General features: G+C 37.7%; 1 protein-coding gene across 3 annotated transcripts in view; it reads right to left on the bottom strand.

Moving 5' to 3' along the window:
• Nucleotides 1–20,382, bottom strand: part of TRPS1 (transcriptional repressor GATA binding 1) — a 262,838-nt gene extending 242,456 nt beyond the window's left edge. For 2 of the 3 annotated variants that reach the window (XM_073330289.1, XM_073330290.1), the window contains exon 1: nt 19,238–19,349. Coding sequence is in view for 1 of the 3 variants with exons in the window: in XM_073330290.1 (XP_073186391.1) it covers nt 19,238–19,247 (10 nt within the window). In the remaining 2 variants the exon portion in view is untranslated. Of the gene's footprint in view, nt 1–19,237; nt 19,350–20,007 lie in introns of those variants that run through there. The other variant, XM_073330288.1, reaches the window with a different exon arrangement.
• Nucleotides 20,383–21,433: the final 1,051 nt, after the last annotated feature.

Genomic DNA, 21,433 nt, shown 5'->3' with positions numbered 1-21,433 from the left:
TGCCAATATGGCCCCAACCCTGGCTACCCGAATTCTTTCAGTTTGGTTTCCACATGATGAGTGTCCGTTATGTTTTTCTTCCTATTATTAAAGGACATAGCCCAGATATAGCAACCAGCAAAACTGATGTTTCAGTAGTATACACAGACCAGATGGCAACTGCTGGCATCTTTAGCAATACCCACCTCTTCTACAGGCTTCCCGATCAAGTACATTTTTCACTGAGCCTAAATATTCAATCCCTGCTATTTTAAGACCATTATTAAACAATCATTACTCAGGGACAGTAGCTCTGAGCAAAGGGAGGATATACTGCAGGCTTTTTGGAGCTACCAATACTATTTTGTTTCAGTGCTATATATCTCCCCACTCACTTTTTAACCAAAAGTATGTGTCCTTACATATTTGTGGTAAAGAATTTCTGCGTAAAAGGTCTAAATGTATTTATAAAACAGAGAAGCTTTACATGCTTTACATGCTATCAAATAAAAAGGGCTTTGATTGTCTTTATAGGGTCTTACAAATTTGTATAAAGCAGATATTAAAAACATGATTCACAGCAGTAAAAACAAGCTCATTAATGAGCATTCTAAAATACAGGGACATTATTCATCTTTGTGAGCACACATATCATGTACTGCAAAACACAAACTCTCAAAATCATAATACATTATGGTATACATTTATATAGAAAACTTTATCCAGAAGAATACTAGAGTACTTTGCAAGACTATGTATAGCTTTCAGTTCCACCCACCACTGAAATACAGCCACCTCTGAGGCCTGAAATAAAGAAGTATGGGTATTACTTAGACGTTATAAAAGGTAGGATTACACATATTTCCTCTAAGGAAATATGACAGCTAAAACAGAAGAGGTGGGTTTAATATGTTGCCTTACGAGTCTCATCCTCACTAAACACATGTGCCTAACTCTGATTAACCATAACAGGGGTTACTAAATCCTATTACACTTATGTAGAGGCGTAGCTTGGGCTGAGCAGAGCTAGAGCATAAACAGAAGCAAGTTCTTCCCACTTTTTCTGGTAGCCTTGAACCTTCCCATCTCATCCACTTTCCCCCCTTTCACTGCTCTTCAGAAGTCAGTTATAAGGGTCAGCTTTAGCATATTTATCGTGTACGGCCAAATAAGGACAAGGAAACATCTTCCACATTTAAAGTTGTGACAACAGACAAATTTGCATCATCACATATTGATACAACTTCCCTACACCTGAAATAAATTCAGGCTCTAATTGTCCAGCAGGTGCAAACCAGAGACATGTTGGTTGTGCATACCTAGATGGTATTGTTTGTGACGAAAGTGATTTATACATGGGTAATGACATAAGCAGTTACTGTGCATAAATTAGAGAGAAAACCTGAGAACATGACCTGCATCTGAGAACAGATTTAAACCTCTGTTCTTGCTGTGTCATGTGTAACCACATCATCTAGCAGTTAGAAATGTAGACTGTAGATCAGGACTCCCGTGTTCTATTCCCCCCGCCTCCCCTTGCCACTGACTCAATGTGAAAGCTTCAACAGGTTACTGAGGTAAAACCTTAGCCATGTAAATCCACATTTAGACATCTAAGCACGTGGGCCTGATTTTCAGAGGTGCTTAGTACAGACAGTTCCCACTGTAGGGTTCTGCTCTTGCAGACCTGATTGCAGGACTGTGACCTTTGCTTGTTAGCTTTTTGGGGTAGGAATTCTCATTTCCTTGGTACAATAGCCCCTTCCAGACTGGGGCCGCTGGCACCTACCGTAATGCAAATAATATATTAATACTTATGCAGCACTTTGCAAACCCCTGATGAATGGGGCTAATTATTTATTATTAACATATAACAGAACCTGAAGATCACTTTTTTCCAGTGAAATTTTTTAAATGTTTATTTTAAATAAACTTTCCAGACCTAAAAGGGACAAAAATACACAGATGAAACAACTGTGTTGATAACATGTTTGTCAGCGTCTTCTCTCTCTGAATTTTTTCAGTGGTTCTTATTGATCTATACACTATTCTTATGCTTACTAACTTCATTACTGCTTTGATAATTACAAGATAATTAAATACAAGACAGAACATGTATCATGCTGGGGAGCTATTCAGTGAGTGAATTGTTGTGAGGCACAATGCCGAAAGTAGAATGCTTTCTATCACCCAGGGAGCGGCGATATATCACTTTAATATCCACAAAGGGAACCATTTTAGGGCTGATCCAGTGGCCTAGCTGGGCCCCAAGAGACCAGGTACAAACTCTAAGCATAAGGTCTAAATGAGCTCTCTCACTGCCTAGGCCTTCAGGGCTTGAGAGCATTGTAAAGCTATGATTTCAATATAGAGTGAATGTGCTCAGCAGGGATGCCAGTACTGCACCTTATGGCAAACACAGAGCAGCACCAGTGAGCGTGGAGTGAGTTTTGATCTCTTGGCCACAATGAGAGAAGGCTAGTTTGTGAAAGCTGGAGAGCTTCTGCTAGAGCAATGATTCTCTAAGAGTCACTAGAAGCTGTTTGTGTGGCGAGGGGTTGGGGGAATGCATGTGGGCAGTGGTGCTGAGACTGCTCCAAACCCCGGACCTCAGTATCCAAAGGAATATTACTAACATCCGCTCCTACTCAATCAGCAAGAACAGCCCATAAACCCCCACATAGTGTTTGCCATGCAGTGCTGCAGGAAAGGAAGCAAAGTGTGAAAAAAATGGAAACACCTAGTGTTGGAGGAAATTTGTCTGCTGATTGTAGTAGGAAGTCAGGAATCCAGAGTTTAGTCCCAACTTTGCCACTGGCTCACTGTGTGACCACCCTACACAAATCATTTAGCCTCTCTTTGCTTCCGTTTACACATCTATGCAATGGGTATAATCATACTTCAACTTTGCTTTGTGAGAGAAAATTAATGTTTTTCAAATGCTTTGAGATCCTTGGATAAAAGGCAGAATAGAATTGCAAGACTTTATTATTATTATTCTAAGAGGATAGAAGGGGTAGTTCTTCACTGGGAGGAAGTGCTGTCTGATAAGTGAAAAACAAAACAGCCCTGGTAGGAATGATCTGGTGAAAACCCAGCTACCTGCCCTCACTATGGATATTTGGAGGTGTTTCCTTGGAGAATATTTACATGAAATAATTTGGTGCTCTTAGGCATATTGGGTGCGGGGGGGGGGGGGGGGGTGGACAGGAAAAGAGCTACTGAAGAGGCACAGAAAGGCCTGTTTCAGAAGAGAACCAGCCTGGGTCAACTTCAACAACCCTGAAGGAACACTGCATGTAATACAAATTATTCATTTTGATATTTTTATTTTTAATAAAACCCGACTCCATTTTTGTTCAAAACAAATGAATATAATTTTAAATACAAATGCACTATGAATAAAGAAGACTTTTAAACTGGTGACCACTCATTTTCTAATACGGTCATACAAAGTCTGAGTAGTTCATGTAAAAGATAGTTATGACATGTTTAAATCAGTTAAAAAAACCCAAGCACATAAAAATCTTTCTTGCTCATTAAGAGCTTGATCCATTGGGAAATCTTTTCAGCCTTCTAGACCAAGCAAGCCCTGTAAGACCATAGGTACTGGCAGAACAACATGCAAATTTGGCTGATTCAGAAGGATTTAAACAAAAACAAACCAAAAAAGCCTTTCAGCTTCCCATGTCTGGGAATTGTGGAACTGCCTGAGGTCTGTTTGTGAGGAGCAGGAGGAAAAAGAAAAGTTTTCTAAGAGGACCTCCCTACCACTCCAAGGGTGCACTCTGCCATTCCCTGTTCCAGACCCATTCCCCATTCCCCAATGAAGCTGTACAGCCTGCAGGACTTCCTACAGCTCTAGGCATGGAAAAGCTATTCACCTCCATAAGCTGCTGCTGAGAAGGAGACCAGATCCCTGTGTTTAGACACAGGCCAGAGACTGAACTTATACCCCACCACCCCAGAGTCCAGCTACTGGCAGGAACTTTTAAAGAGATGGTAGCTGGAATTGGCAGATCCCATGAATGCCCATTGGGGGTTGGATAATACCTAAATCAGCATTACAGAGCCACTACAAAGGGACATGTACCCCTTCAAACTAGGAGCTGCCTCCATAATTATGTAGCCAAGGAAACTCACAAGGTTTCTGTGGGCCAGCAGCCACAGAAGCCGCTTTTTGATGGAGAGGGCTCTAGCAGCAGCAGTGGATTTAGACCACACATTTGAAAGTGCTCCAGGTTCCAGAACCAGAAACTGAACCTCAACTAAAGTGGGCATTTGGCAGCCCATATTTAGAAATGTGCTATCATGAATGTGTGTGCATGCAAACACAAGAGAAGATTACACAGCATATGTGGCGATGCCTGCCCATGTCGCATCCTTGAGCTCAGGTCAGGGAGCCTTGTTACTGTGGGGGATGAGAATTAAAGAGCCTGTTACCGTAGCTTTGACTCTGTCGAACCTCTCATGGAAATGATGGGTTATTATGTTCCCAATATGGGTAGGCTTTGCCACTAAATTCCCCTTCAGGAAATGGGGAAAGCCCCCAGATGATTTAAATCCCCCCTTCCCTGTCTCTCCACTGGGATGTTAAGACTGAACTTGAAAATGACACCCAGCTCATCTTGCTCATCCAGGGAAAAGGAATTTAAAGGACTGTCCATATTTGTAAAAGATTGCATGACGACATATTGCTGGATGCTATGTAAATATGACCCTGAAATTTAGGTTTGCAATATGCATTCTTATGGATACAAATTACAGTGAAACAATAAGTGTAATATACTGAGTAAGTTATGGAATACAGACAAGTGGATTTGCTTAAGAGAGCATAGCGGGAAACTTGTACGTTGATATGTGACCAAAAACACTTCTCAATTGTGTATTTTCAATATTTTTCATAAAGTGCCCAAAGTGGGTTTAAATTAGTAAATAGCATACATGGTTAATTATAGAGTAATCATGATTTCCACATGCAATGTATATGCACCCAAAGATAAATTACATCCCATGACTCTTCCAAACAATGCACAGAATTGTAACTTTTGCCATATATACTGAATCTCAGATGGTGTTTAGAAATTTTTTCTTTATTGTAAAAAGTACTCACATTAATAACTGAACTTATGAGTTGAAATGAGCCATCTGGCATAAAAGAGAATAAATTAATAGGCTAAAAAGCACAGATTTTAAAAATGTTAAATAGCCTGAACAGTCTAATGAAAACTAATCTGAACCCGTGGACAAACCTCCTCATAATATAAAACATAATATAAAAATGTTACACTCCTTTACATTACAGTTTCTTTGTGCTGGGATTATCAATGTCAATGCTTTTTAAAAAGTAACAGTATTTTATTTAAAAAAAGTCATGTTAAATTTGTTAAACTATCATCCTAAGAACCACTGGATTCTATATAATTTGTTGCTTTAAAAAGCCTTGTGAAATTATAATAAGAATAATTGGTTTTAAAAAACTTACAGTCCTTCCAATGGAGGTTTGGGTTTCATATTTTCCATAGCAAAGTTCTATGGAAGTGTGGCAGGAGAAAAAGTTGAGCGTGGCTTGTTGGGTTTTTTTTTTTTGCCTTTTTGTTTGTTTGTTTATTTGTTTTTTTGTTTGTTTGTTTGTTTTTAAAAGCAAGAACTAAGTGGCCTGTAATTCCTCCATATCAGATTGCTTGGTGTGCTGCAAAGGAGAAGCTATTGCACACATTTGGTGTTGTTTTGGACATCTCTAAAATTTAGTGAAAAACAAAACAAAAAACACTGGACTCACTGAATTCTGATTTAGTACCATTTCAAGAAGCCATTCTGACAATGTGTCAGAAATAGAAATAGCTAACTAGTATAGTCCATTATAGACCACCGTATAGCACATTTTAAAGGGCCCAATGTTTTCTACGGCAATTAAAAGAAACAAAAAAACCAAACAGAACAAAACAGCATTTTAGAATGCATCTGCCAAATCTACCAAATGGCTGTGAAATCCATAAAAATCAATCAATCAGCGATTGCACACTGCAATTAAAGAATAATGCCTGGGATAACTCAAGAAAGTAGAAGTCGAAGAGCATGCTGCTAACAATTAATGCAAGAACTAAGCTACTCAGCCAGGTATAATGAAATATCTTCCTTTCTTTACAAAGAAAAGAAATTCTTAACTTTACAAACATTAGTTAACTTTGCAGTGATTAATTCAACAACTGCAAAGCCAAAAACAACTTTAGGCACTTAACCATGAAACTGTCAGTTCTCTTTGCCTGATGATAAAGCATCCCAAAAATAAACATTAACTTCTGTGTTTTTTCTACATGTGTATTCCATCATGTAAAGATGATAACCAAACATTTACTAAGGAAGCCATGCTGAGGTCTTTCATACCTAATTTTTCCTAATTTTTCGATTAGATATTAAAGAATTACCTCTCTTTACTTCCAGCTCTAACATGATATTTCATGTTCATAACTAAAACTTGCAATAGTAAACTGAAAATTATACAGTGTCTTCCCAAGAAACAAAGAACACTGTATCATACGGTGTACAGTGTATCATCAGTGAGAACTATGGGACTGAAAGAGTTTACTACCCATATGGATAAAAATTTGGCAATCCTTGCTTGGGCAAAACTCCCAGTGAAGTAAATGGGAGTTGTGACCAATTAAAAAATGTAAAGTTTTGGACTTCACCATCATTGTAAAAAGCATAGTTTTAAGCAAAGCACAGCAACTGATGAAAATATGACAGGAAAAAAAATTTAAAAATCTATGAATTCAAAGGATTAACAGTTTATCCAATTATATCCTTTTCCCATTTCAGGACAAGCTTTGAAACCATCAGAAGCGTATTTAAACATACTTTCCATTGGAATAAAACAACAATAAGAATTTCAAGTACTATTCATGGTCAAATGCATCTGTAGTAAAATCGCATTATGGAGTTTGGTTAGAGCACCGGGTAACGAAAAATGGGTTAACTTTTTGCCAGGAATATTTCACAGCAAAAGCTTACAGTCTGCTCAGAAATACACACAACTTTATTTCATTCCATTCACTACTTCTGAGTTTCTTTACAGAAACAGAATTGCAGTAGTCTCCTTGACAGCAAACTATAATCAGGAAATATTACTTACACTACTGATATGTGCCCCACTGTCCCCTCTTCCCACCATTCCCTGCCAAAAAAAAAAAAAAAAAAGCATACTCCACATTCTGTGAAATACTAGAAAAAATAAAATCGGTAGTGAAACCCTGTAGCTGGCAGGGTTTTCCTCTCTGAATGGGGAAATTCTGAACTCCAAACTGCTCCAGACATTGCAGGATTAGATCCTAACTAGGGAAAACTCAGGAAAACAGTAATAAACATTGCATGGTAATCCACAGGAACTTTGGTCCCAATGTAATTTTTTCTGTAGTATTCTATAATAAATGGCATTGTAACATCCATAATCTCAGCTCGTATATCAGACCTCTTCTCTCTTTTTTCTTTAGGGTTGTGGATTTTCAAAGGAAAACCAGTTATTTTAACGCACAAGAAAGTCACTCCAGTTCTATTCCTTGAATGAAAGCAGCACAGTAGCATACTGAAAACTATTATGTACTGTAGTGTGCTGCACAGAGCTATAGCTGACGAGTGCAATTTTTATGGCAGTTCTACTCCGGTAAGATTTCATCTGAAATTCCTTATGACATGACAAAGGAAGTCACAGTTTGCTGGAGAGAAAAAATAAATAAATAAAAAGGTATGCTGTAACAGTTCTTTATGTCATAATGGATTTTACTATATCCTAGTTCTCTTTCTATTCAGAGAACTAGGATATAGTTCTTTTGGGCAATAAATTCTAAAAATCCAAGAAGGTAAAGCTTATTTAGCCATGAGTCTCCTTTCAACCACTAAAATAAATTCTACAGCTGCCACTTTCTTACTCTTTTGACTTTATTTTTTAAGTTCTTTCCCCACTGACAACCAACTGCTGTTATACTAGATTTCTGAAACACAATTTTTTAAAAATGTCAGTAGTTTAAATTACATTTAGAGGTAAATTTCGAAGTACTATATAGTTCAAGTCAGCCAACAGGTTGTTTTTGTTAATCAAGATATTCACATACACAAGTTACTATTGTTTTCAGACATAAAACTCTGAGAAATTACTAAAGAGTGGTAGAAAACTAAACAGGAAATTTAAAGTACTGAACAATTCATTTTAACTGCCCCTTAGCTAATGCAGTATTACAATGAATCTCTTATGAAAGTTCATATGACACTGCCATGAACACCAAATGAATCTGTAACACCGGGACACTTAAGGTCTAATAAATCTTACTTTCCATTAGTTTAAAAATCACAAAAAACAATATTTGAGTTCAGATTCCATATTTCATAACTAGATTATCTAACTGCTACCGCCTGGGACCTGCCATTTGTGAGAAATATTTTCCAGAATGTACTCATGTTTGCTGAGTTGTAAAAACTCCTTTTTTATATAATCCAAAAAAAGAACAAATTTCCACTCTCAACTTGCTCTCTTTGCTAGATCTCCAAGACACTTTAGAGAGACTGCAAAAGCATAAAAGCATGAAAGTTAATTTAATTAGCACTATCTAGTGCTATAGTGAAGAACATGAAAATGATACATCGATTGCAATAAACAAACAAAACAAAAAAACACATTTCCGGGATATTATGCAGAACAGTAATAATAATGCATGTGCACTTCAAAAGGATCAATGTCAACTTTAAAAAAAAAAATCACACTTTGGTCTGATTTTGTTTTTCTGCTTTTGTTACAAATACTGACAATTGCTACAAATTTCAGAGATTAGAGAAAAATATAGATTGTTCTGTAATTTTTTTCAGTTTGGTTATATTAATAACAAATACATACTTTGTGTACAGTCAGTCACCTTTTCTCCTGACCCGTCATACAGATCGATGCAAGCAGGATTCAATGGGACTCTGTGAGGGAATTAGGGTCCGCTCACATGGATCCAATTTCAGGGTCAGGGCTTTAGTCACTTTCCACTGTTGCTTGTATGAACTTTTCGAAGAGCAGTCAGAGAGATAAAATAAAATAAAATGTGATTCAGAGACCACAACAATTAGCAGGAAGGCTCAGCAGCAGGTGTAGTATGCAAAAATTACTTTTTTTTCAACCCAATTTTGACATTGAGTAGATTTAAAGTTAACAGTGTCTCTTTAAAGACGATAGGCCCAATTCTGCCAATACTAAGGACCAATCTTTAATTATGATCTCCTGGTGGACTTTTGTGTGCAGACAAGCCAAAATGCAGGATAGGGCCTTGCACCGTAGCGTTTAGTGATATCAATGAGACTACTTACAATAGTAAGCTTTGTAATGAACAGCAAGAATTTGCAAGATTCAGCCCTAAGTGGTGGTGTTCAAAAAATCTAATTTAATTAATGTAATGCCTTGCTTAGAGGATCTGATTCAGTCATCACTGAAATGAACATAAATTTTCCCACTAGTTTCTATGGGAGCGGAAGCAGGCCCATCATGAAAGAATGCATTTTATCCTTTCCACCAGTTAAACCCCTGCAGTTTGCTGACCAGAACAGGTTAGATTCACTCCTATGAAATCATTCATTTACATTGAGAAAGTCAAACCAAAACAAACACCAAAATCCTTATCCTTTTTGCTTTCTTATTAGCAGAGTTGGTGCTGTAAACAACTTAATAGCAGTGATGCAAAATGGACCCTTGCCTAGATTTCTAAACTTTTCCAGAGCTCATAATACCCTGCATTTGATGACATCACAAAACTAACCACTAGTAAAAGTTGGTTTTCAACATGTTCTACTTTTTCCTTATTAGTCTCTGTGTCAGAATCAGAGTCAGAGCCCAAGTCACAACCCTCCTTAGGTCACATTCAATACTGTAAACTCATTAAGGGCTCAGAAAGAACAATACAAACCCTGGTGTGTTGTAAAAATTATGCAACACAGACTGATTTTAATTTACACATATTTTTAGAATGTTTGTGTTGTGTGTTTATACAGACAGGACAGAGAGACACGAATACGAGAGACAGAGACGGAAATGGAGACGTATGGTAACAGAGACAGCAAGGAGTGAAAGAGAGAGCATACCTCATGGAGTGATAAACCTCCTAGATAAAAATGGATAGTACATGATCATTTCTGACTGGACATAAATAAAGCATACTATATTGCACACTGGATCATCACTGAGCCTTACCTTACATTTTATTTTTCTAAGAGATTTCTGAACTGTTCTTTGCACAAGAAAGATAAGGGCCATCACAGTCAGCACTCTCAACTGAAACTAGAACTTTTTGTTCTCAGTATAGTTTGGCTGCTATTACTTTAGCTTAATTTGGAGGAAAAGTACGATTTAATTTTATATCTCATGGATTATACACAGACGCACAGAGATACATGCATGCACAAAAAGATACGGGTGCACACACTAAATTTTTGGATGTGTGAGAGTTCAGTGTTTGTTTGTAACAAGGTTCATTGCATGACTCAGACATATACTGTGGATACCTTTCATCTAACATTTTTTCCTCATGGCAGGAAATGTGATCTTAATGCTACAAAATTACTTAGGATCCTACAGTATGCTCAACCACCATCTATGGGATTAAATTAATCCATTACGTTAAACTGCTTCATGAATCATACAATATACAAACACAAATGATATAAACTCCATATCAGTAAAAACTGAAAAGCGACTAATTAGATGGCATGAATTTTGGCTCTATGTAGGTCTCCACAGGAAAGCTACTGCGCATATGGTATATGGTTTAGATCTTGGATACCTAAGAGACTGCTTCTTTCCTTATGCACCATTGTGATCTCTGAAATGTTATGTGGTGTTTCTACTAACAGCCCAAAGATCTGAACTTCTAGAGTTTGGTGGCAAGATGTACAGAATGGAGGACCTTCAGCTCTGGAATTCACTTCTCCCATTTATCTAAGAGAGCAAGAGACTATGCAGTGTTGTTGTAGCCATGTTGGTCCCAGGAGATTAAGAGACAAGATGGGTGAGGTAATATCTTTTATTGGACCAACTTCTGTAGGTGAGAGAGACAAACTTTTGATCTTACAAAGAGATCCTTTTCAGGTCAGAGATGGTTGCCCTTCAAAGGGTAAAGCCAATCTATTTTCACAGGCTTTTGCCTGAGGACGTTGAGACAGGTAACATTTGGTGTATTTTATTTACGTATTTGGTGGGGGGAGGGAGCACAAAAGTCTCTTTAAATCTGACAATAGTCAGCATGTTATGCATTATGTTACTGCAGCCAGTGAATGCCCGACTGGTGTATTTAATTAAACCTCAAAATGAGAAAATAAATGGAAAAAACAAACTGCTTTAAGAGATGCAGATTAAAAAGCTGAAAAAGAAAAATATATTTTTTATTAACTGAATTAAAGAAGCAACTTTTCATCTCCATGTACGCTTTTGGACGTTCTTCTACAATCTATTTCTGCCTTATGGATTTATGCAGATACCAAATCATGGTGCTCTGTGATATATGCTTCAATATCATTAGTATAAGCATTTTAAACAGCATCATATTTTGGTGATATTGGGAATATTCTATCTAAGGAAAATTGCTTCAGTCTTACTAATGCAACTTCAGAAAAAATGTAAAACAGTGTCTGCACAGCATTTTTAAAATGGTATTTAAAACACCAACAACTAATTCAGTGTTTCTTCACAAGATCAATTAAAAGTATTATTTTAAAAATAATCCTGGCAAAGATATTGACACTTCAAGGAGCAGTTTGCAAGGTGTGTGGGGGAGGAGAGATGCACTTTTTTTATTTAAATTAATTGTAAAAAAAAAAATATTTTTGGAGCAGGCAAGCAGTGCATTTTCTTTTCCAAGTTTAAATATGCGTTTCAGACTTTGTAAAGTAGGTCGGGAATACCCAAAGGATACACATTTGAAAGCTACAGATAGCAGAGCACACTATTTTGGGCTTTGTATATACACATGCACATACATTATATATAATATAGATGGATAGATCCAATGATTTAAACACATACATTACATCTATACTGTATGTTTCAAGCATATTCAGATATTTACACTGTTAGATCACCTCTCATTTTAGAGCTACGCTGGTGCCAACTGCCAAAAAAAAGTATACAAATCAAAAATATGTTACCTCTGTTCAAACAATGCTGCTGTTCATTATATAATAGAAACTGTCATACTTAATCTCTGAGGAAACCAGAACTAGTAGATTTTTAGACCAGAGGTGGTTTAAAATGGTTTGAGGCAAAACTGAAGCATATTGTTCAAGTAAATCTTGTAGGGGAACATAAGCATAATTGATGAGTTTTTGCATCATCTTCCATAGATTTTTTTCATCTACATCAGTAAACCAAAAAAAAAAAAAAATTGAGATACGAACTCACCATAATAAAATCTTTTTTTTTTACAGCACGCAATACTTTTACCATAATTTAGTTTCCCCCTACTTTGAAAGAGACAAAGTGCAGCCTCACTAAACATAGGGGGACAAAAAAAACCTTCAAACTTGTAATGATGCTTGAAATTTCAAAATAAACCAAGATTTACAGGCTGATGTTGAGAAACAAATGTCATGGAACTAAAGTTTTCCTTACTAGTTTTCTTTCCTATCTAAATAATGCAAGCACAAAGATAGAGACGAGTGTTTTTCATTTACCACTGATGTAAAGCAAAGTGATAAGCAATTTAGAAAAAAGTAACAAACTCTTATCTAAGGATCAGTTTGAAATTCAGATTTTAATTGGACAAAATATTATCTGAAAACCCAATACTCTCCATAAGTAAATTTCACTTACTGGACAGAATCTATTTTACAATGCTAGGACTTCTAGAATTTTTAAGAGTTCCAATAATGAAAAAGAATGTAAAATTATCTGGTTTCATCTCAAATTCCATAAAATGTGCAGTAATCAATCACACACACACACCCGGAAAAGCCAATCTTGCAGCCCTTAGTGAAGCGAAAGTCCCACTCACGTCAATGCGTGTTTTTCATGAGTGAGAACTGCAGGATCAGACCCAAAATGTGCTTACGAAGAAGCAAACCTACTATAACAGATTGAATTTTAGTTTAAATATTAAGATTGAGACAAGAAAGTCTGGGGTTTAAACCCCAGGGAGGACAGACATTTAAAGTGTTGCCACTGAATTATAGCTCGCCACATTGGGTGGGGTACCCTGCTGCTGGGTGGAGTGTCTCCCCTAAAGGAAGGAAAAACTGGCACACACTGACTTGGTCTTTGAAAGATTCACCTACTTGCCAACTTATGAAGTCGTACTGACGTCAACTTCGCCAAGGAGTCGGTTGCCTAACTCAGTCCTTTACCATAGACAGTTCTGCTTGTGTGCAAAAGCCCAGCAGGAGGTGGAAGGGTAATAAAGGAAATGTCAGAAAACTGTAAAATATCCATAATTCCTTACAGGGTATTAAAAAGAGACCTATAGCCAGTTAAAAGATAACAAGAGGAAAAAATGGTTTATGTTTGTAAGGCATGAAGCATTAAGTAAATAGTTACAGGTTAGTAGATTTGATTACAAAAACATATACTTAAAAATTGTGTGTTGGTTTTAAAATGGGGAGGGGGGAATGCTAAGTGAGATACTATACTGTTTTCCCTTCTGCAATGGGCAACTGTTATCATGCCAATCTGACCTTCACTAGCAGGTGTAAAATGTTCCTTTACATTATTAAAATAAATATTCACTGATCTGTCACCACAGATGCGTTTAGCTTATTAATCCCATCTAAACCAAAACAAATCGCTTCTCCAAAAGAAAAAAAAAAAAAGAAGGATAATGCATCTCAAAAATGCCCATGGGAAAAAAAGGGGGGGGGGAATTAAGAAAACAGTTTAAGTTACCGTAACCTGAAATGCACCAGCCATCACAAAGAGCAATTGGAGAAATCCAGCAGAGCTCAGCAGGAAAGATTTTTAATAACAGATTGAAAAACAAGAATAAAAATAACTGCATCAACAGGGCCTTTCTTCCTCAGGCCACAAGCCCGTTTTTACTTGAATTTGAAAAAAAATGTCAGTTTGGCCACTAAAACCAATCCAGAACATTATTAAAAGTTAAAAGCTACCAATTACTTCTGTCTGTTCTTTTAAAGCAAAGTTTGGCATTACGTCAGTTGGTTTAAAGAAAACAAGAGAGAGAGAGAGAGAAAGAGAAAGAGAGAAAGTTTCCTGCTTGTATAAATTAAACCACCAGGGAAGGTGTCTAGCCACTTGTAAAGCGTTTATTGCAGGTTTTTAAAGGGCTAGTAACATTTCAAAAAAAAAATTGTATTAAATAACTGTAGGAGAAAAACGATTGATCTGAGCTTTGAAAAAAATATACTTACAATAAATCAGGTTTACATCAACAGCAGCTTTGGAATCAGAAAATGACTTTTAATAAGAGTAAGCACGATTATTCAAAATTTAGGAACAGATCATTTTGATTTAATTTTTCTACTCCTCCAACCTGAGCATAGGAAATTTCTATAGAAGTTAATGGGATGGTGCCCAGGGAGATATAGACAGAAATGTCCTATCAACATTATTTTTCAAAGCTGCAGAATTTAAAAAGAATATTTTTTCTACAGGTTTCTTAATCATCCTATAAGTTCTACAGCAGGGATATAATTCTCTACTAAACTCCAAAGGATAATGATAAAAAAACTGATAGAAAAATTAGCATTTTCTATTCAATTTGCTACGTCTTTTCCATCAGTGATGTTACTATGTTTTAAGGAGAACTTTTAAGGCACCAGATCGATGGCACAGAAAATGTGTCAAGTAAAGACAGATATTAAACAAAATTTCATGCCCACAACTCTGCCAGTTCACCTAAATGACAGTCTTCACATCCCTTGTGATGCCAAACCTGGGCCTCCTCTAACTATGGCCTACACATCACGTGGAATGGTGTTCAGTTGTGGAATGTTTCTGTGATGTGATAAAATGTCCACTACAGACTGAGTTGAGACCAACGTGTTTATTCCACCATTGCCCCGCATCTAATTTGAGCCTTGGTCTGCAGGGTTGAAAAGCTAGTGCACTATAGCATTTTTTTAAACTGTCATTTCTTATGTTCTGGGCAAAAATACAACTGGATAGTAGTTCAATTTTGATGGCCCCTTTAATGATTAGGCGCAAAGCAACATCAACAAATTAATGCTAAACACAATCTGAAAAGGGTTGTTACAGGTCCTGCACTTGTAAACATTTTATCATATAATTGTGTAATTCTACCTTAATCCTCTGTGTCATCTGATATCACTCAATACGTGTTTTTTAATTAGAAAAAACACAATGTAAAAAAGCAGTGCTTATAAAGGTCTTTTGTTACAAGTCTTTTTCTTCATACACTGAGCTAAACTGAACATATCTTTACAGTAATCAGAAGATCTTCTCTTTGGGTGCAGGTTTATCTACCAAAAGTCAAATCATAACCTTACTATCCCAATACATGATACTACTAAACAAAATAGTCATTCTCCTCCTTCTTTAGGAGGATAGGAAAGGGCACGTTTATATATATTACGGATAGACAAAAATAGGAAGACCTGGACCAGATATGCAGTAATTAACGCCTCTAAAGGTCAACAGGCAGTGATATTTATACAACAGAAGGGTGCAAAATATGCAGGTTTTAGTATTAATCATCAATATTTCCTTGTTACCTGAGAACTTTACAAAGTCTCAAAAATGAAAAGATGAGCCTATGAAATGTTTGCTCTTTTCCTTTACGCCTGTTGTACCTTCCTGGTTTTATCAATCACATTTTGACTTGTGAAGTCAAATATTTCTGACAGAAATGCCTGAGTTTGTAGTTGCCAAGACTGCCAAAAACCGATCCAGACTACCTCACGAGTTGTGTTGAGGAAACTAAATTAAGCAAGGGCAAACACCAACTGGAAAGTTGTCAGCTTACTGAATGAATGGCTTCATTTTACACACCAGTAGAATATCTTCATCGGAATATTTCAGTTCAGGGCCAATACTTTTATTACAAGGTGGTAGTTTGTTTTTTACTGAAACAGTATTAAAAATGCAATTTACTTCCATTTTACTTTCCGCTAACAAAAAGGACTATTAGATTCCCAACCTGTCTTGTTCAAAAATATGTAACCACAAACTTTCTCACAATATTATACTTGGTGCTACTCACAAACCTGTATTAGAGAGATACTGCCATTGTGGCTACAATTAAGATCTGATCATATTTCCATTTTAATTATTATATTAAAATATTGGCAGGAGTTTATAAGTTAGACAGATATTCTATGCACACCATCAAACTTCAGAACAAAAGTTGTCAGATAAAGAGCAATTTTTAAAAATACTCAACCTATGTTTGTCATTAAAATTTAGGATTTTTTTAAAAGTGTGTTCGCTATTTAAAAAAAAAAAAAACTTTTTCACACTCCTGTAACTTAAAAAAAGTTTTCTTTTTTCCTTCAAAATAATTGCTCCATAAAGTACTAATAGAGTTAATTTCACATTAACAGAAAGTAATTATTCAGTGTCTGAACAATGCTTTGAAAATATAAAGCACTAAGTGTCAACAAGTGTTAAAAATATAATATGGTTGAAATTGTGAGATTTAACAAGCGCTCCACTTATGCAGAAATTGCATTCTACAGAGATGTTTTACGGTGCTTTGATTAATACAGAATTATAATATATAAATATATTATTCTTCATGCACACTCATAGCACACATGGTAGAGGGCATGCTAAGAAGTTTATTAAGAATGATACAAGAATGATAAAAAATCCTTTCTACAAGGATCCATGTAATCATATAGAATATGCTCTGTTGATGGTAAACACATAAGTTAGCTCAAAAAGGCTCTAAAAAAGCCATCAAATAGTTTATACCATGAATACATTATAAAAAATAAAAGGAAATCTTGGCTTACTTGTACATACATTACCAAGACTCAAGAAGCCTCAGATCTCAGAGCTTGTTAATGAGACTTTAAATTTTCCTTTATTAACATTACAATAAAGTAAAAAAATAAACCACACACACGCATACAAAATCTCCAGATAATATGCAAAGTCTGAGTGAGAGCATCCTAAGCAAAAATACAAACTTAAAGCTGACGAAACTTTGTACTGAGCACACTTCGTTGTGCGTCCCTATACACAAGTAGTTTCAAACAGAGTGAAATTATTCTATGCCATATAAACTCCATTTTTCAGGCGCAACAGGATGGATTATGAACCAAATGTTCTTCTCATCTGAATTCCCTCAATCTTGTAAATTTAAGGCAGAATCTTGATGTGCTATGTTTTAGAGGTTAGTTGTAAGATACTGGTACTCTAATGCACTACAACATCGGTGATTATATGTGGCTTACTGAATGATCTATAGCTTATCAAAAATTACGTATATGTATCTTTATCTTTTTAAAATGAAAATAAGCCTTGTCTGCTTTTCTTGCTTTTTTTTTTTTTAAAGAAAGAAGTGTTCTCTTGTTTGGATTAATGATGTTATTCACAATCTTTCACTCAGTAGTTAAAAAAAATCTTTCAAAGTGTTGATATCATTTCCAGACAGTCTTGTCAGCATCACAATTTACAGGAAATAGTTGATGTTCTCAAATAAGCCCTGTATTTACTCATAGAGCTACAGTACTTAAAAAAAAAAAATCCTCACTCTCTTGGAGTTTGTTTGTTGTTTGGGGTTTTTTAAAATGTCACTCTGGTGGAATATCTGAGAGAGCTCGCTAACCCAACACACGTATTGGTGAACATGAGGAAAACACTGACTGCAGCTCAGAAAAAACTACTGTAACTTTTATTCTCATTTTGTCCACGTCAGGAACTGGCTCTTACCACTAACTTTCCTTTGCTGCCCCTTGCATTTTTAACTCTGGCAGTCTTTTCTAAATGATCAACTTTTCCTAAAACCAACAGCAAAGTAACATGATGCCACCAAGACTCGTAGGTTTCCGCGCAGTTGAAGAAGACAGCTAAAATGGCAAAGGGCTTGATTGCTCTTTATACTTTAAATGAAATGAAAACCAGGTTGTTATTAATATTTTTGTTTCAAGTAGCATCTACAATGTGCTGTGCTGTACGAACTGCTTACAGTCCATGCCCCAAAGAGCTTACAGTCGTTATATTAAAAAAAAGTATTTTCCTCCCACACCCTCTCTGCTTTGTTCCCTGGCATTTATCATTTCATTCTCCTACCAGATAGTGTATTTGCATTTGCGAAGGGGATGGAATTAAGAGATGTCTTCACTTTAACTCATGGTTTATCCCCACATTTTTCAGTGCACCATGCCTTCCACGCACTTTAGAGATTTGACATTTGTGGATGGAGAATGTCTGATTCTTTTTAAGTTAATGGGCCACTCTATTCCTTCAAAAATAGTGTATGAGAGTCCTGGAACATCAAAAATCATGTTATTTGTAATAAAGAAAAATAAATTAAACATACCAAAATGTCAAACCGAGGTGCTACTTAATGAGCTGCTCAAGTCACAAAACAATTCTACACTGAAAAATAGCCCACAATGCTGCTGAAGTCCTGCAAGTTTGTGGGTCTTTCTGGAGAATCAATTCTGAGTGCCAGGGTCCTCTTTCCCTGGGTCCACTTCCCATGCCCAGTGATCACAGGCAGGAATCAGGCAGAGAAACTCAGAGAGAGAGAGAGAGAGTTTGTACAGCCCACCAAACACCACTGGGCCACCTTCCTGCACCCTGGAGCTTTTAAACAAGCCACACATTACACACACACACACACACATACACACACATCTCCCCCCACACATACACACATCCCTACTTCATCATAACCACCATACTTTCCTCTCCAAAACTATTAGGAAGTCTCTCCACATCCCCATTCATGCAGACCTTTCAACAACAAACAACAACAACAACAACGTCACACAGATCCCAAACGGAGAGGTAAAAAAATAAAAAGTGAGACACTAGACAAAGTTACGGCAACCCTGGCCGGAGCTCAGCGTAGGGACTCAACTCTGAGAGCACAACTTTGCCTTTAAGAGGAAAAAGTTTTACGTCTCTCTCTGTACTCTCCGATTTCCTTTTTTAAAAAAACCACACACACACACACACACACACACAGAGCATGTCGCCTTTTCCCCTTGTGTGACGGGAACGGAGCCCCCTCGGCTCATGCCCACACCCCCCAGCCTCCCCTGGTGGATCCCCAAGACCAATGGGAAAAAAAAAAGTTTGCCCCAAACTTACTACTCTTCATGATGGTCTCTCTGTGCCCCGCTTGTCATGATTCCCATTAAAACTTCCAGCAGCAGCAGCCAGCACTGTGCGACTGCGGCTCATCGGATGCAAAATCTCTTTGCTCTTCTTCTACTTCCACCGCCCCCCCCCCCACCCCTTCCCCTCCACTCCAGCGCCCCGATGGTGGGGAATGAACAATCAGAGCGATAAGAAGTAGCTACACGTACGGGAGGAGGCGAAGGGAGATAGCCCTGGAACTGCCCTCCCCGCCCCCCCCCCTTGGGTAAATAGAAGGCGAGACTCTTAAAACAGAGAAGGGGGTTGTTCGCCCTACTCTCTTCGGTGGCTGAACTTGACCCTCCTCCTGACTCCAGAGGGGCTAATGCAGTTTTGAAGTCGCCAGTTTCCAGCGATCACACATGGCTTTGACCCTCCAAAGAAGGGAGGAAAAAAATGCACCCAGCCCCCCCCCCACCCCCAGCCCCCCCTCCAGCCTGTGAAATCCGAGAAGTCCCCGCTTCCCTCTGGTTTTTTAACCTCCCCCCTGCTTTGTATATGTGTGTGTGCAAAGAAACTCACTTTTAAATCCCCCAGTCCCCCCTTCCCACTGCGCACACACAGCACTTAGCAGAGAGCAACACACTTACTACATACGCAATATCAACAGACGTAGCAGGAAGGGCCCCCCCCACACCATCCCCACACACTTTTGTTGCTGATCTCCCCCACCCCTCGATCTGTGTTCTTCCCAACCACCCCCGATCTCCCCCCCCCCTTACCTGTTGATTAATCGGCAATAATAATCTCAGCAGCCTGAAAGATGGTGGAGCTGTGGTTTGAGCCATGAACCGTCTTCTGTTGTTTGCAGAGTTGATCTTGGATTATTTGGGAGCAGTAGGAGGGAGAGAAAGAAAAAAAGCGAGGGGGGGGGAGAGGTTCTCCTGCCTTTCCCCCTCTCCCCCTTGCCCCCCTCTTTATAGGGAGAGAGAGAGAGAGAAAGGGAAAGAGAGCAGGGACCTGGATGTGCCTGGTGTGTTTATAAAAGAGGAGACCGAGAGAGAGAGCGAGGAGAGAGCCTGGGTGTAGTGGAACAACAAGCCCCCAAAGGAGGAGAGGAGGCGGCTTTAGATTGCAGGAAGATCAGCTCTTTATCAGAAATGTTATCGCTTGTCAGGACCTCAGTCTCCGAGCATTACGTCAGTTTCAAGACACCAACACTATTAATATCAAAGGAGCCTTAGCAGAGAAAAGCGCCACCCCGGCCTGAGAGCCCTTAAAGAGACAGTACAGGCGTCCCCACCGTGCTGCTCTGATCAGCCTCCTCCTCCAGCCAGGCAGCAGCAGCGGCCACTGGGGAATAGGCGGCTTTGGAATAGACCAAGTCATTCAAAACTTTTTTTTAAATAAAGTAAATTAAATTAACCTTTATGCGGGACGCTCTAGCATGGGGAGCTTCACTGAGGAATGGACTCAGCCAGGCAGATCACATCCTTGGGAAAGTCTGAGAGGGAAATAGCCTCTCTGGTAGTCCGGATTCTTAATACTTGTTATTTATTAATAATTGTGTGTTTATGCTGCTGGTCTTTTCTCAGCTTTTCTAAAACTGCACAAGATTTGTGCCCGACTGCGCTATGTAAAGGCATCTGCAGCTCTCAACGTTTTCCTTTCATTTTGATCCAGTACAAAGGAAGAGAAAAACAACTGGAACTTTTTCTAAGTTGGGGGGCAGAGAGGGGAAATAGTAGGAGGCATGATAGTAGAGTGCCCTGATCTGTGCAAAGGGCAGCTCACTTAGTGGGATCAATTTCTAATAGCCTTAATTAATATTAATTATTATTATTATTATTTTATTTGTATAGAACTGACAAGAACACACTGTCCAAGGCACAAAATATATAGTCCATGCCCCCAAGATCTTACAATCTAAATAACACAAACACAAAGTAGGCAAGATTTACTAAGAAGTCTAGACTAGTTTATTATTATTACAGTATCATATTATTTCTCAGTTTTCAAATTAATACAAACCATTATTGGTTCTCTGTGCTACCAGACACAGGACAATCCCAACCCTCTTTTCAGATAGTTCTTCACACTTTTCTATGTCTATACAGAATCTTTTAAATTAAAAAGTCAGATTTTTCCCATACCATGAATTGCCAGAAGTCTGCATAGGATTGTATGGGAAAAAAAAAAAGTCTAAGG

This window comes from Lepidochelys kempii, chromosome 2, assembly GCF_965140265.1.
Source record: "Lepidochelys kempii isolate rLepKem1 chromosome 2, rLepKem1.hap2, whole genome shotgun sequence".
NCBI classification, from domain to species: domain Eukaryota; kingdom Metazoa; phylum Chordata; order Testudines; family Cheloniidae; genus Lepidochelys; species Lepidochelys kempii.
The sequence above is the reverse complement of the archived record's forward strand: the minus strand, read 5'-3'. Positions and strand labels throughout refer to the sequence as shown.